Raw genomic sequence first — 16,772 nt, forward strand, 5'->3', positions numbered from 1 at the left:
ATGGTAAAACGTGAGTCAGGTAAACAATACTAGGGAGCTCCGGATTTTTTCTTTGTTTCTAGTATTCCCTCCTTTATCCAGCACCCATCCCAACTGGGGCTACCTGATGTGGATGTTTTTTTCACAATTTTTCGGGTAAACAATACAACATCACCATGACAACATATTGTCACGCCTGTATTGTTTTGCCTCGTGCTGGCGGACCACTTGTTTACATAGACGCTTGTTTATCCTGTTACATGCAGCGTCTGTTGGCTGTCTGACTTCTGCCCGATTTCACGTGAATGCAACATCAAGAATACGTTCAGATATGCAACCGCACCGCTAGATGGGGGGAATTCCTACGTACTATACCTTTAAAAGGTGTTGCAAATGTTACATAAGTTGAGTGTATATTGAATATTTAACATAAGAAGCATTAGAAATTTGATTCTGATTTGGGGGGAAGATCGACGGCCGTAGTTGTAAGGAAACGATTTTACAAAGGTACGTAGGCGGTCGTTCCCATGGATCAAGATGCAAACAACGACATTTATACTGTTCGTATCGAGATCTACAAAGTTTAGACTTTAAAGTTTAATATAGACACGATGATGCGTAGAAAAACTGTAATTTCAGATATTATAAATCAGATCCAAGGCGTTTTTTCAGCTGAAGAGGATGAGGAAGAGGAGGAAGAGGAGGAAGTGAAGGGAGTGCTGAGTTTTTCAGAATAAAAGCCTGTGAGAGGACACACACGTCAGAGCTGCTACGAGACACAATGAAAACACACAGTATTATGAAATCACCATCAGTGTGTTTGGTCGTGTGTAGACAAGTCTGAGAGCAGCACACACACAGATGCTCGGTGTGTGTGTGTGTGTGTGTGTGTATATATGTGTGTGTGTGTGTGTGTGTGTGTGTGTGTGTGTGTGTGTAGCTGGATACAGTGAGAAGAACGCAGCATCAAAGCAGTAAAAAGCATCCATTTTGAGGTGTGTGTGTGTGTATATGTGTGTGTGTGTATGTAGATGTCTTTGTCTGAAGCACTGCAGCCCAGGAGGGAGGGAGGGGTAACGAGGAGGAGAGGGGGGGGGGGGGGGGGGGGGGGCATGTGGGGGGGGGGTAATGATTAAATGTGATCAGGCTTCAGTAGTCTGCATGCCATTAGCACCACCCCACTACTTCACTACACCCTCCCACTTCCTTGGCTCTCCGATCACACACACACACACACACACACACACACACACACACACACACACACACACACACACACACACACACACACACACACACACACACACACACACACACACACACACACACACACACACATACATAAGACACACACACACACACACACACACACACACTGGGCTGAGGCGGATCGTGGCAGGGCGGGGCAGGAACCACACACTGAGTCCACATCACTGATGGAGAAAACTGGAAATAAGGAAATTCATTCATTCATTCATTCATATATTTATTTATAATCATCATCATAATTAAGGTTGTTATGATAATCATCGTTATTATGTTGTTCCAAAGTGGTGTGATGTTGATTATTATTATTATTATTATTTTTTTTTTATTATTTATTTTATTGTTTTCTTGAAGCTTCTCCGTCGTCGACAATAAAACCTGAGGCAGAAAAAAAAAAAAAAAAAAACCTCCTGCAGCTTCAAAATGAGCCGAAGCTCAATTAAATATTGATTAAACGTGTCGACACATCAGAAGGTTTCTGACTCTGCACCGAGGCTGCTGCTTCCTCCTCATCTTCATCCTCCTCTTCTTCCTCTCCTCCTCTTCCTCCTCCTCTTCCTCTCCTGCTCTTCTTCCTCTTCCTCTGCTTCTTCCTCATTTCCTCCATCTTCTTCTTCCTCCTCTTCCTCTCCTGCTCTTCCTCCTCCCCCTCCTACCTTTTTTCTTCTTCCCCCTCCTCTTCCTCCTCATCCTCCTCCTCTTCCTCTCTTCTTTCTTCTCTTTTTCTTCTTCCTTCTCTTATTCCTTTTCTTCTTCCCCCTCCTCTTCTACTTCTTCCTCCTCTTCTCTCTTCTCCTACCCCTCCTCCTCACCGTTTTTTCTTCTTCTTCTTCTTCTTCTTCCCCCTCCTCTTCTACTTCCTCATTTCATCCTTCCTTTCCCCTCCTCTTCCTCCTTTTTCTACCTTTTCTTCTTCTTCCCCCTCCTCTTCCACTTCCCCATTTCCTCCTTCTTCCTCCTCTCTCTTCCTCCTTCTTCCCCCCCCCCCCTCCTCTTCTACTTCTTCATTTCCTTCGCCTTCTTCTTCTTCCTCTCTTCCTCCTCCTCCTCTCCTTCCTCCTACTCCTCCTCTACTTCCTCATTTCGTCCTTCTTCTTCCTCCTCCTCCTCCTCTTATCCTTCCTCCTCTTCTTCTTCTTCCTCATCATCCTCATCATCATCATCATCATCATCATCCTGGAGGTTTGTGTCGGTTTCTGAGCTTTAGACACTTTACGATTATAATAATTAATGTTGAATTAGGATCCTGACGAGAAGACGACATCTGAGTGGAGCCTCTTTCCTCTCAGAGAAGATCTTTGGTCAAGTTCAGACACTCAAAGATTACCTGAATATCCCGAATTATATTATTGTACTTTTATAATATACTATTACAGTGATTCCCAAACTGTGGTGCGCAAGCTGCTAATAATACAAAGGCTAATAAATAAATAAATAAATATTACATTATTTCAAATGGGGTTTTTAAAGTGTACATAGTAAAATTCAAGAAAATCATTGGTAAAACTTGAATTAAAAGCGTTTCAATACAAAAAAAAGTACCTAAAATCCATCTGACAAATAGACTAGGCCTTTTTCTTTTTTTCATGTGTCGAGCGTTGGTGCCTCAGTTAGGTCAGAAAGTAAAGGGGATGCTGTCCTGTTATATTATTGTATTGTATATACGTTTGGTACATTGTGCAGTTAGCAAAGCCAACTAAAAAATAAAAGCTTTTTATCAAGAGTGCAGCTATTTTCAACATCATACTGACTTTGACACACATTAGGGGCCGTGTCCACCAGACGCGCTTTCAGCTCTGACAGCGCTCTCAGCGCTGCTTTCCCAGCGCTTAGCGCTCTCTCTCTCCCTCGTCAGAATGCCGCTGTTGCTAGGTTACAAAACGAGTCCTCTGACACTTCCGTGTTCCTGCCTTGTTTAATGTAAACACTACAACGAGTGTCAGAAATACACAATAGCATTAGCAGCAGCTTTTGACATGGACGCTGAGGTCGGCCTACCTTCAATACAAGTGTGGGTCATGATATAAACCGAGCCACGTCTCCGGTTGTGCTGCTGTCGGTAACGTATGTCCCGCCCCTTCTTGATTCTGATTGGTCAGTGCGGGGAAAAGTGACATTGACGAGCGCGGCGCTGTTCTAAAAGTTGAACAGATTTCAACTCGAAGCGCTCTGAGCGCCGCGACAAAAAGAAGCAAGCGCCCAGGGCGTTTTACCGCCGAGGGCGCTGAGAGCTGTGAGCGCCCAACTCAATAGGGTTTGAATGTAAAATAGACGCCCAGAGCGCTGGAAACGCGTCTGGTGGACACGGCCCCTTATTCTTTTGTTTTCATACATTATCTAAGTTGTAAAATGATTCCTTGGGATTAAAAAAGGGTTGGACTACATAAATTTGCTTCTTTCTGCCTCCTCTCATTCAGGCATTGTTTATTATTCAGTTTTTCCTTTTCTTTTTTCAATGAATGAAACAAATAAACTATTTCCCAATAGCTTCTTTATCCGTTATCAGAATTAGATTTTTTTACTGATATAAAAACTTCAAACCAGTAACTGAGAGTCTGACTGAACCAGAGTGAGGCCTCTTCTCCTTATCAACAATCTCTGAGAGTTGTTGCTGTTTACGGCCGTTACATCAGTTCGTCCGCTCGCTGTAAATCTCCCTGCAGAGACGAGGAGCCGAGCGCTGATGTTAATGATCTACGGTTGCGCCGCCATAATTAGCAGCGTACAGTAGTATAATTACTCAGAGGTCCCGCAGTAACAGACCGGCGGCGGCGGTGGTGGAAGAAGCTCGGCTGTGACCGGAGCAGATCTGAGTTCCTGTCGGACTCGACGTTGCAACAACAACAATAAGAAAAGAAAAAAAGAAAAAACCCGTTCATTTCCCCGGTGACGCATTTCCACACATTGTTTTTCCTTCATCGAGTCCCTGACGGACGTTTAAAGGTTTGAACGGCGAGGTCGTTGTTGTTGACCGACCCGTTTTCTTTCAGTGTTTCAAACAAATTATGGGATGTCAACAGGTTCTGCATTAGTTGTAGATGGACAGGTGATTGTTGCACCAACAAGACGACAATCCTTGGATGCACGGAGGTGTAGAGCTGTTACACTCATGGAAGTTTAGTTAAGTAGTTAGTTAAAGATTAATTACCACAAAAATCTAATTTAATTGTCTTTCTATGATGATTTTATGCCTCTATTATGGTCTAGTATAAGCCTGAACATAGTTTTTTCATACATCTTAAGAAGAAGAAGAAGAAGAAGAGTCATTTATTGGCATTAAACATTGGACGACTTCAAACCAGGTTTTGTTATTGTCTTATTGTATTGGTACTGTATTGATATTTTATTGTTTGTTTTTGTTGGTTGAACTGTTTGTTTTGTTCTAATTGTGCGTCTGTTGTATGTGAATTACAGCTGCAACAATAATCGATTGTTAAATTAATCGTCAACTATTTTGATAATCGTTTAATCGGATTGAGTAGTGTTTTTTTAAAAGAAAAAAAGTCAAAATTCTCTGATTTCAGCTTCTTAAACATGAATATTTCTGGTTTCTTTGTTGCTTTATGACAATAAACTGAGTTTCTCTTTGGTTTGTGGACAAAACAAGACAATTGAGGACGTCATCTGGTGGTTTGGGAAACACTGATTGACATTTTTCAACATTTTATTGACCAAACAACTAATCGATTTAAATAATCGACAGATTCATCGATAATGAAAATAATCGTTAGTTGCAGCCCTAATGTGAATATGTTATTCTGGACTGGTTTGAAATAAATTATGGAAAAAACAACTACAAAAAAAATTTAAAATAAATCTATTAACTTTTAAATCCACAATGCTGACGTCAATTAATTGAAATGTGGTCGTCGAGTTTTAGAAATGAAGCTCCTCATGATAAACAGTCGTGTCATTAAACCACAACAGTGAAATATTTCTGTTAGTTTCTTCGAGCTGTTTTTATACAGATGAATGGAAACGACTTCAACCATTATGTAAAATAATTGCAATCAGGTGATTATGTAATAATTGCGACAGGCCTGTGGAGTTTCTTTGTGTTGTAAAAAAAAAAATCAAATAAATGAAGAAAATGAAGAAAAGCCTTGAATATTTATTGTCTATTATTCAAGTTAAAGCAGAAGCGACAAACTCAGGATGTTAACACCTGTGAGAAAAGTTGGAATAATAGTTACAATCATTTTAAATTGGCCTTTAATCAACGCTTATTGATTGTTATATAAAACATTAGGAAACTCTGAGGCCGTTCGCTTCCCACCGAGCGTCTTTTAGCATCGAGCCTTAAACAAAAGTGATGGTTTTACATTAACCCCGGTGGCGGCGCCTCGCTGCAATTTACAACATAAAAAGCTGAAGAGGTGCTCCGAGGCTTTTTATGTGCAACACAATGAGGAACAGGTTCATTAAAGGCAGCGAGCCGTGGCGTATACCTGCTCCGCCACCGCCGCCGCCGCAGCCAGAAACAAGAGCAGCTGCTGAAAAGGAGCCGTGAAATCTGTGAAATCTGTTGAGTCTGAGCTCGGTAACTCACTCGCGTTGCTGTCGGCCAGAGTGTTGAGGTTCCCCGAGATGTCTCGCCTCCTGAACAGACACACGACCTTCGCCTCCACGTTGCCATTGGCCGTCTGTGGAGAGGAGAGGAGAGAAGAGGAGAGGAGAGGAGAGGAGAGGAGAGGAGAGGAGGAGAGAGTCAGTGGTGGGAATCACAAGAGGAAACTTGTGTCTCGATACGACGATGTTATTACTGATACTCAAAATATTGCTATATGGGTGAGTCACAGGTAAAAAAAAAAAAATAAGATGAGAAATTCAGAAATATCTTTAAAAAATGGTTGTAAAATCATCAGATTTGTATAAACAACAAATGTAGATTTTATATTCATGTGGGTTTTAAAATGACATTTGAGCCGTTTTTATGTATTTTATGGTGTTTTAATAACGGTATGTGTTATTGATCTTTGCAGCACTGCTTTATAGATAAAGTTTGAGTTGAATTTAGTTTTTTTTAACAAAAGCGAGACTGAATGAATTGTAAAAAAGAATGATAGATATTGAATATTTGATCCGCCTGCAGCTGATTTAAATGAACTCATAAAAAAGTATACTTTCTTCTGAAAACATTAAACTGAAATAGATTTTGTTGCTGTGTTTCTACATTAAAGTTTTAATGCATGTTTGCAACACTGAGCAGCAGGAGTTAGGCTGAAAACAAAAAGCTTTTCTTCAAAATAATGTGACAAATTATGTATAATTTGTCAAGAAACATAGCGTTGCATTGCAAAAGTGAATAAACATTTATTTCACACTTGAGTCCATTATGAAAAAATACCGGTTACAGCATTTGCATCACGTCATTGAACTGTATTCTGCGATAGTTTATGATTTAGTAGCTTTTTTCAACTGCAAATGATGAAAAATTTAATTAATTAATTCAATGAAAACTCACAAAACATCTGTTTCTTTTCTTAATAAGAGAAACTTCTTTTCTCTTCAGATCGATACTTGGCGTCCCTCGTTAAGAGTCTGGTCTTGACAAAGCTCTGGTTTAACAAACCTGACAAACCTGCAGCTATTGTTCATTTATGAGTTCAATTACATTTCCTTGAACCTCCAGAGGTTTTGGAAAGTTACAGAGAATCTGGGAATTTCAACTTCCAGATTCACAGAAGTGTTCATGTCAACAAACTGGTGTAAGTGAAATGAGCTCAGTGACCAAAGAACCTGCAGCTACAGTGAGGATTTAACAGTGTGTGATTTACAGAGTAACTTGGATTTAAGTATTTAAAGGCAAAGACTCTGGTTGTTTCAACAGAATGTAAATATGTCGACACTTGTATTCTCACACTGTTGAGTTTCTTGAGTTGTTACAGACTCAAATATTCACAACTGACTGTGAAAGTAAAACCATCTGACATTTACGAAGACAAGACAAGATCTAAACTATCAAATTGACTTGATTTTAACTTTCCCTGAGGTCGACCTGACTGGACACAACTTTTTTTTTTAAATCAACGTCATAGTCTCATGAATTATTTGATTTATTTATTTATTTATTTCCACCCAAATTTAATAAATTACTTGAATATTTGAAAATCGTGACTCATCATCCCGAGTTAAAATAAATTTGTGTGACCTGATCCAGCAAAATGAGTCACAGTGACCCGAGTCTCTTCCAAATTGAGATTTTGGTATCAATGGAAAGAGGAGAAAATGAGCTTTAAAATGACATTCTAGTCGAAGTCATACATTGGATGGTTTTCAAGATATGGCCATTTGAATTATGGTCTTCCACTCTCTTTTTCTGATTGAAAACCTGAGAAAATTGCGTTTAAACAATACAGAACGTCTCTGGTTGTCATCCTCGAAATCGAAAATCCCACGATTCAGATGCAGTTTACAGCTCGTCTCTATCATGAACAGTTCAGGCGTGTTTTCATGTTTTGTAAAACTTGTGCATCAACGCTGCTCTCAGTTTAGCATCGATGTTACAGTCAGCTTAGCATCTCTTCCCGTACTACGTGATTACACGGACCCTGTCACGCACCATTCAAGGACCCTCGGAAAGCGGAGAATCCAACGATTCAGATGCAGCTTACAGCTCGTCTCCATCATAAATGGTTCATACTGTAAGTTATTTAATGTTGTGCTCGTCTTTAGAAAGTTAAAAGTTGCTTAAAAGTCAACTTTAATCGTCATTTACTGTACGTGCCTTTTCTCAATTATCTGGACTATGAAACTTTGGGAGATTGTTTTTGAAAGTCATTTCTTTGAAATTAGCTAAAAAACAAAACTTTTTTTGATTTTTTTGTATTGGTTTTCCACATTATCAGCTGATTATCTAAAAATAGAACGTCACCTCTGGACCTACGTACGCTACGGCCGACCACAGCGATAGTACGACGACGTAGAGTGTGTCACTCTCACTCCGTCTTACTATCTATTCATTGAGCTCAGCAGCACATTAACACACTCACTCACACACACTCCAGTCTTCCTGGGTGCCGGGCACAGGCCCTTCAAAGTAAGAGTATTACATAAATGAGCTTAATCCTTTGACTGGGAAGCGAGCCGGTGTCGTATGCGGCTGCTGCTGTTATATAACCAGCTGCTGAACCGGAGCCTGTCGCTACTGTACACGCTGGTTTTACAGTCAAGAGACACACACACACACAGGGAGCATACAGATGTTGCTTTGGACACATGTGGAGGTCTAGTGATGTACATTCATTCAGAAAGTTCAGACCCGTTCACACTGAACCTTCTGATGACTTCATTCAGTTTCTTTTTCCCATCAAATCTTTTTCATTCGTTTGCATTTGAAACTGAAACATCCCACCGACTTACTTGTGTTGTGTCGGCTCCGAGCTGAGGGTCATTATCCCCGTTCCTTTAAGAGATCCTTAACACCGGACTGAGGGTTTCATTCAGGATTTCTCTGTACTTGCGCTCACCAACCTGCCCTGAAAACAGCCTTTCCTTCAGAGCCCTTTCGTTGCTTCTTTGCAAAGTCTGACTGTGTGTTCACACCGAAGTTTTCGCGTGATGAGATTACATACAAAGTCCATGTAAAGACGCAAATTTTATGCCGGTGACGCGAATGGAGCAACCATGCGAAATTCGCCTGCTTGCGCACGTTCAAAATATTGAACTCGAGCAAAATATTCACGCGAATGTCGCAAGTAAAAACAAATATTCCAGCGGGCAAACTCGCGCGAGTAGAGGGAGGCGAATATTTTAATCGCGCCCCATGTGAACACACTGTAACTGAGGAGAACTTTCATCTTGGACGCTAAACCCCAAACCTTTTTTCTGGAGCTTTGAGGTACCGTACGTCTCAGTTACACCTGGTCTCTTTCTCCTCCCTCTAACTACCCTAGATTTGTGAAACGCTCTTTGACCACGAGCCGATCTGACCGGCATTTCTTATGTTTCTTATGCATTTCTCTACTTTTTTCCCGCCCAATTTCTATTGAACATTGTTCATCTGTACAAACTCTGCTTTTTTTTCCCTGACCTACAACCAATCACGACTGCCGTGGCTTTAATGATCTTTCTTCATTTGATGAACCATTGTATATTTGATGAGTTTGATGAGGGAAACCAAGAAATCCCATGAGCCTCCGTAGCGTAGCTCTGAGCAGCTCACGGCTCTGCTCCGCCGTTCTAAAAATAGCTTGCACCAACAATTAAAGGTAACGAACCTACTGCTATGACTATAGGGATTATGGCAATGGGCCAATTTGTCAAAATGTTGAACTATCCCTTTAATGATCTTTCTTCATTTGATGAATGAACAAAGAAGAAATGCAGAAAAAAAAAGCGCTTCTCATCTTGCATTACATTCAAAACTCTGCACCCGGCCTCCCTCCGATGGGGTGGTTTTAAGGGTTGTAAAGCACTTCCGATTGTTTTTAAAAAGAATTGGGACACCCTAACCCTTATACGAGAACGCGCAAAACCGAGTGGAAGTGGTTAAAACGGGGCAGGGGCCTCGGTCTGGGTCCGGCTCTAGTAGCGTCTCTTCTTCTTCATCATCGTCACAGTGATGGAAACCGCTCTGCAGCAGCTCCTTCTTCTTCCTCCTCGTGGTTACCGCTCTGATCTGCAGCGTCAGCGTTCAGAGATCTGATACAGTGTGTGTGTCAGCTGATCACTAACTCACTCAACCAAACCTCGGTCATGAGTCATAGTAAAGGGGTGAATAAATATTCATGGCAGTGTGATGTTTCAGTTCTTCAACACAACATGTGAAGTGAGACAAAGAAACTAAAGGGTCTGAAGACTTTCTGAACGACCTGTGTGTGTGTTTTTTACCAGCTAATCAATATATTATGTGATTGTGGGATGAGCAGATAATGTATTTCTCATTCTTTATAAAGAAACTTTGAAGTCCACCCACCTTGTTGAGCTCTTCTATTCTGCGGATCAGGTAAGGATTGCTGGAGGAGTTCTCAAAATACACATAATCTGGAAGAAACGACAGAAAATACAAGATTTAACACAAGGGAAATACACAATGCACAACCACCAGACCTCATAAAAAGAAATACTGATTACAATAAAGACTCTGCTAATAAATAAAACTTTCAGCAGGTCTGATAGTTCATGTTCCCTGCGGACAGACATTTCCATATTTCTGTTATTTTCCGTGGGCGTAGCGTAGCGGCAGAGCTGAAAAGATTTTTTTTTTTTTTTTTTTTTTGCCTAACGTGATGATGGACAGGGATCGGTTTGAGTGGGAGCTCGTCCATACGACACCGAGGAGGAGCTGTGAGGAGAACCAGACGCTGCCAACTGAGAACATGGGAGTTGGTGTAACGTGAGCTGCAGGAAGGTTTCGTCGTCGGTGAATCAACGTGATATCACCAGCCGATGTTGATGTGTAGTACCGTGCAGATACAGCTGGTTACTGCAGGAATCGACTGGTGCCAGTACTCCACCCAGATCTCCCAGTTAATTTCTTACTTTTTTCATTTTCAAATTTCATCCACTAAATATTTTATTTCAAATATATCCTCTCGAATTCAAGGTTTAAATATTCACATGAAATAAAATAAAAAGCTCCCTGTCACTTGTACATTATGTAATCTCATCTTTAACGTCTATAAAAGGTAGATGTTTGTGTTAAAGCTCCATAGAGTATAAAGGTAGATGTTTGTGTTAAAGCTCCATACAGTATAAAGGTAGATGTTTGTATTAAAGCTCCATACGGTATAAAGGTAGATGTTTGTGTTAAAGCTCCTTCAAAATAAAGGTAGATGTTTGTGTTAAAGCTCCATACAGTATAAAGGTAGATGTTTGTGTTAAAGCTCCTTCAAAATAAAGGTAGATGTTTGTGTTAAAGCTCCATACAGTATAAAGGTAGATGTTTGTATTAAAGCTCCATACAGTATAAAGGTAGATGTTTGTGTTAAAGCTCCTTCAAAATAAAGGTAGATGTTTGTATAAAAGCTCCTTCAAAATAAAGGTAGATGTTTGTGTTAAAGCTCCTTCAAAATAACGGTAGATGTTTGTGTTAAAGCTCCATACAGTATAAAGGTAGATGTTTGTATTAAAACTCCTTCAAAATAAAGGTAGATGTTTGTATTAAAGCTCCTTCAAAATAAAGATAGATGTTTGTATTAAAACTCCTTCAAAATAAAGGTAGATGTTTGTATTAAAGCTCCTTCAAAATAAAGGTAGATGTTTGTATTAAAGCTCCATACAGTATAAAGGTAGATGTTTGTATTAAAGCTCCTTCAAAATAAAGGTAGATGTTTGTATTAAAGCTCCATACAGTATAAAAGGTAGATGTTTGTATTAAAACTCCTTCAAAATAAAGGTAGATGTTTGTATTAAAACTCCTTCAAAATAAAGGTAGATGTTTGTGTTAAAGCTCCATACAGTATAAAGGTAGATGTTTGTATTAAAGCTCCATACAGTATAAAGGTAGATGTTTGTATTAAAGCTCCATACAGTATAAAAGTAGATGTTTGTGTTAAAGCTCCATACAGTATAAAGGTAGATGTCCATGTGTAGTGTGATTATAAAGCAGCTCTAGGTTCTATATTAATACTGTGAAAGTATCAAACCCTCAGTCCAACAGAGAAATGCACACAGCCTGTATTCAGAAACTGAGCCTTAAAAAACCAGCCGTCAGGACTTCCTGTCACTTTGTGATGTCACAACAACAGCAGAGACCCTAAACCACGCCCCCCATCTTGACCCACAATCCAACACTTTGCAGGATTTTGGTTTCGCTGAGTGTTTTATTCTTAAATCTGTTCAATTTTTTCTCAGAAAAAGGCACTATAGAGTTTTTCCAAACAGTGTCCCTTGGCGATGTACAGTGTGCAAAACCTGTCCAAAATTGTCCAATTTGGCTAAAATGCACACTGCAATATTTTAGTGAGATTTTTTTTTTCCAACAGATAACCTATTGGGGCCAATCACACACTTGATTTGACTTGGTTTTAGGAACACCAGTTACATAAGTAAAATGCCATTTGAAAATTTAATTTATGGGGATGAATATTTAGTGTCCAAAACCCATCCAAACATGAATTTACCTATTTTCGCCTGTATTATATTGTTATTTTCCTTTAAAACTCCAGAAGTAAACATCCCACAACCATCAGTGATGGCTTAAATTAACAAGGACATTTGAAATAGTTCATTTGTCTTTTATTATTATTTTAATTAAACTTGGGGCAGTAAAAACACACTTTTTGTGGAGACTTGTATTGCTTACTTGTTGACACTAGGGGGAGAGGGAACCACAGGAACCAGCTGGGTGCAGGCTTAAGCTTTGCCCAATCAGGGATCATTATATATCAGGTCACACCTTAGAGTCTCTGCTATTGGACCAAAAAGTTTTCACCCCCGTGACTTTGATTGACAGGCGACGAGAGATGCGCAAAGCGGGTGCGCAGTCTGACGGAGAACGCGAGTAGTAATAGAACTGCGGAGTTACGTAACACGCCGCAGAATATCTGGTCACGATGGATAAAATCAACCAATGGATTATTTTCGAGCACATGTTCAGCTTTTAAAAAAGGGTAAGCTTGTAATTTTATTCAGTGTTTTAGTGAGTCTATTATTGATTATTGTCCGTATTTTTCGGCACTCGAAAATGACTTCCGGGTTTGTTTGTGTGGAGTGAGCAGGCTGGTTTAAACCTTTAATGGGGTAAAAACTGCATTTTTGTGCTTTGCTTTTGTTTATATGACAGTTTATGATTTTTTGGTGGTGAAAGAAGAGGTGTACAGATGGTACATATATGTTTTAATCACCTTCGTTGTTGACGTGACGTCGCTTGTGGGCTGCCGTAGTCTGATATTGTTTGAGACATTTTCAGTGACTGTAAAAAAAACCGTAGCACCTAGAAACTTCATTTTTTTTTCTACATGTTGCTGAAAGTGTCCTTAAAAGGTCTGTGGTGGAGTTTTCATTACAGCATGCCTACTTTTCGTTATATTAAGGACGCCGTTCATGTGTTATTGATTTGGGACGCCGGCGTCCCAACCACTAGGGGGCCTGCGTGAACAGGTTAAAAAAGTAGTTTCCAATACAGTTATGAGTCCTAAAGTCCAGATACCTGTCGGATAACCTGAAAAACTTACATGTAAGAAGACAACAAGAAGTGAGACTGCATCGCCACAGTCACTTTGGATACAAGGACAGATAGACAGAGTTATCTTTGTGTCACTTTGCATCGCATCTACAACAAGTGGCAGCTGGCTGAGTGACTGCTTTGTGTATCTGAACAGGACATTACATCACACACGCACACACTAACAAAAAAAAAGGACGGATAATCTCACACCAGCCCTGCTCAAATAAATACAACCTGGGTTGAGTTTGATTGTGTAGCCTGTGTGAAATTAACATAACAGGTACATATCTGGATTTGAATCTGAAGGGTAAGCTCTAGTATCGATCATTTCAAGTGTACAAAACTCAACCTGTTCCACACTTATAGTAAATATCCTCCTTCTATCTTAAAACACTGACCTCAGTTCAGTCAAAGAAAACAGGCAAGTTAGTAAAACCTCCTCTGTGAAACTCAACGAACACTGTTATTAAACGCTGAATGAAGCCGGTTGCAGCTGAACAGCATCCTCTCCCGCTGTAGCCGTCTGAATGAGTGTGCTATTATTGGAACATGGCTCCCATCTGTTGCACCAACACACTGTGGTGCTCCCCGGCGGTGATGGGAACAGAGCGGCCATTTCTACCGACTTGTCAGCGATGTGGACAGGAGGTGGTGCCGCGATGGCTGATAGATAGAAGTCCACAACGTAATCAACCAGATCTGGTCTAACACAAAAAAATAAGGGGAGGCCAATGGTTCTGGTGGTGGCGCCATTACCAGGTGGAAAATTTCAAACTCACCCAACTACGGATAAAAACATACAAATTCCAACCAACAGCGAACCTCCAACCTTACCATCAGCTCCAAAACTACATGTACAGGTACAAAGCAGAAGGGTTTAAAAAATGTAAACATCCCACATTTATGACTATTACTTGGATAGAAGGACGCTCAAAAGGCCAAGAGCAACACTCACCAAAGAGGCGAGGTAGTCCGCCAATGTTGTCGTCGTGCTTGGTGGTAAGTAAAGTCAAGATGTACCAACGACCCGTATCGAATCTATGCGAAACTATGCCATCAATTAAAGGCAAAACCCCCCAAAAAATATACTCCAAAAAAAAGAAAAAATGTACCAACGTATGTACAAGGTAAGAACTAGGGATGCATCGATTGTGAAATTCAGGACCGATACCAATAGAGAGCCTAAGCGGAAGCAGGAAGTAACGGCGCCATGGGACCTCAACTCTGAAAAACTCGCCATTCAAATGAATGAGACTGAAAATTTTATTTCGTGATCCGATTGAATTGCGCCATGAGAAAAAAATATGTCCTCTACCTGTTTAAAACATCACGTTTCATGCCGAGAAATCAGCCGTTTATCATAAAACGGCAACAGAAGAATGTATTTTGTGTAAAGACCGCTCCACGGACTACAGATCTGTGTCCCACAGAAAATACGTCACCAACTGACACGGGAAAGGGCGGCATTTGGTGTGTGACGTCACCTACGCGACTTGTAGTCTTTCTGCTTACAGATTCTTCTGAATTTTATTCTACAATAGCTTTACAACAAACGGCTGATTTCTCGGCATGAAACGTGATGTTTTAAACAGGTAGAGGACATATTTTTTTCTCATGGCACAATTCAAACGGATCACGAAATAAAAATTTCAGTCTCATTCATTTGAATGGCGAGTTTTTCAGAGTTGAGGTCCCATGGCGACCGTTACTTCCTGCTTCCGCTTAGGCTCTCTATACCGATAGCCGATACCAGTACCAATGTTTTTCATCTGTAATTTACTCCTCTATTGTGGAAAGGAAACTAAGAAATCTTTATTACTCCGATAACAACTTTTCTGGGCAAATTGAATCATAGGCAATTGGACTTGTATTTGTGGGAAGACGTTTCGCCTCTTATCCAAGGGGCTTCATCAGTTCGTACGCAACAAGTCTCACTAGTCCGCACTAGCTCAATTGACTTAAAAAAATTGAACGGGCATGCGTCCTCTTGCACCTCGGCAAAGTCACATCCCCCCAAAAACAACCCCCCCCCCAAAAAAAAAACAGGCTTCTCTTCCGAGTCAGCACAACACGCCACTTTTTTCAGATGACAGATTTCAGTCAACGAGGCGAATATCGGCCGATACCGATGTTCAGCCAATGCATTGGTGCATCCCTAGTAAGAACCATCACCAAAACAGAACTAGGAGTTAAGTTGGCCAATGCCACATCACTCCATCTAAAAAAAAAAAACTCACACTTGACCATGTGCACTAAGCTTTGTTGCAAACCAAAGCAGACAGGAAGTAGATGGGATTGTCTACTCTGCAGTTGATTAGCTGTGCAAACCAGTCGAGAAACAGCAAAGACAGCTGCACGGTGTTAAAAAACAAAATTCAACTGCACAACAGCTGCTGGCAAAGACAACAAAGTCGGCAACGCTTGGTTTTGATTATCCATGTTGTATTTACTATTGATAGTCTGGGCTGTGGAGATCTTCCAAAAGGTCTGTGTTTACTATTGTACAAAACACAAAACCCTGGCGTTTCCTGAACTCCATAGTGAAAACACCTGGAGTAAATGTAGCAATTTCAACATGGCCTTGAATATGTATTCATTTCACATGATTTTTGTGTTTTAAAATGTTTGATTATTTCCTAATTCACATGAAAATATCAGATTTTGGTCGTAGTCTCAGACATTTAGACCTCAATCCTAGTGACTACTATATATAACATATGTTTGTTTGTTTCCTATTGGGGTTGTGCTGTTGAATAACAACAAACAACGATATAAATGGCTGACGATCATCAGAACAATCACCACTTGACTCGCTCTACGATGACTGTAGTCGTTTATTATTTGCAGTATTAAGTTCATATTGAATTGAATCTGCCTGACACAGTGTTGTGTACACAGCTGAATATAACCAGAGTCTGGTCTAATGGAGCATTGCTTGCAGTGTGTAGGTGCTGCACTGTGATTCAACAGTCAAACATGTCATTTAGTTCAGCTTCTTACTGTAAATATATATCTTTTGACGAGTCAATGCATTAACTGTGGTGACTTTTTAATTGTAACAGAGCCATAAAATGTATTCGTCACCCTACTGTCAACGCTTGTAATTGTCAATCTCGTTTAGTGCATATAACTCAAGCGTTGAGAGCAGAGCTGCTGCCTGCTGGTTCTTCGTATTGAATATGGACTGAACATCATCGGGGGCTGAACCGGGAGCCATCGGTTTTGTCAACTCGATTTCGATCAAACCTCCCCGACACGAATCATTCATCACCCCCCGACCGCCTCCTCGTAGCCTCCGACGCGGCTCTTCAAGTGAAGTGTGGCTTCACATTAAAGCTCCATCTGGTCGTCTCATGGAGCGAGGGGACACGGTCGGAGCCTCGGGAGGATATCGGGGAAGGTTTTTTTTTCTTTT

The 16,772-nt window shown here is 40.5% G+C and overlaps 1 protein-coding gene across 3 annotated transcripts in view; it reads right to left on the minus strand.

The window, feature by feature from the left end:
* Positions 1 to 16,772, minus strand: part of mta2 (metastasis associated 1 family, member 2) — a 44,400-nt gene that overhangs the window by 18,897 nt on the left and 8,731 nt on the right. For all 3 annotated transcript variants that reach the window (XM_083992955.1, XM_083992954.1, XM_083992953.1), the window contains exons 2-3: positions 10,163 to 10,230; positions 5,795 to 5,888 (exon numbers count right to left, since the gene is read on the minus strand). In XM_083992955.1, coding sequence (XP_083849081.1) covers positions 5,795 to 5,888; positions 10,163 to 10,230 — 162 coding nt within the window. The remainder of the gene's footprint in view (positions 1 to 5,794; positions 5,889 to 10,162; positions 10,231 to 16,772) is intronic.

The sequence above is a fragment of the Trachurus trachurus genome, assembly GCF_905171665.1.
Source record: "Trachurus trachurus genome assembly, chromosome: 18".
Classification (NCBI taxonomy): domain Eukaryota; kingdom Metazoa; phylum Chordata; class Actinopteri; order Carangiformes; family Carangidae; genus Trachurus; species Trachurus trachurus.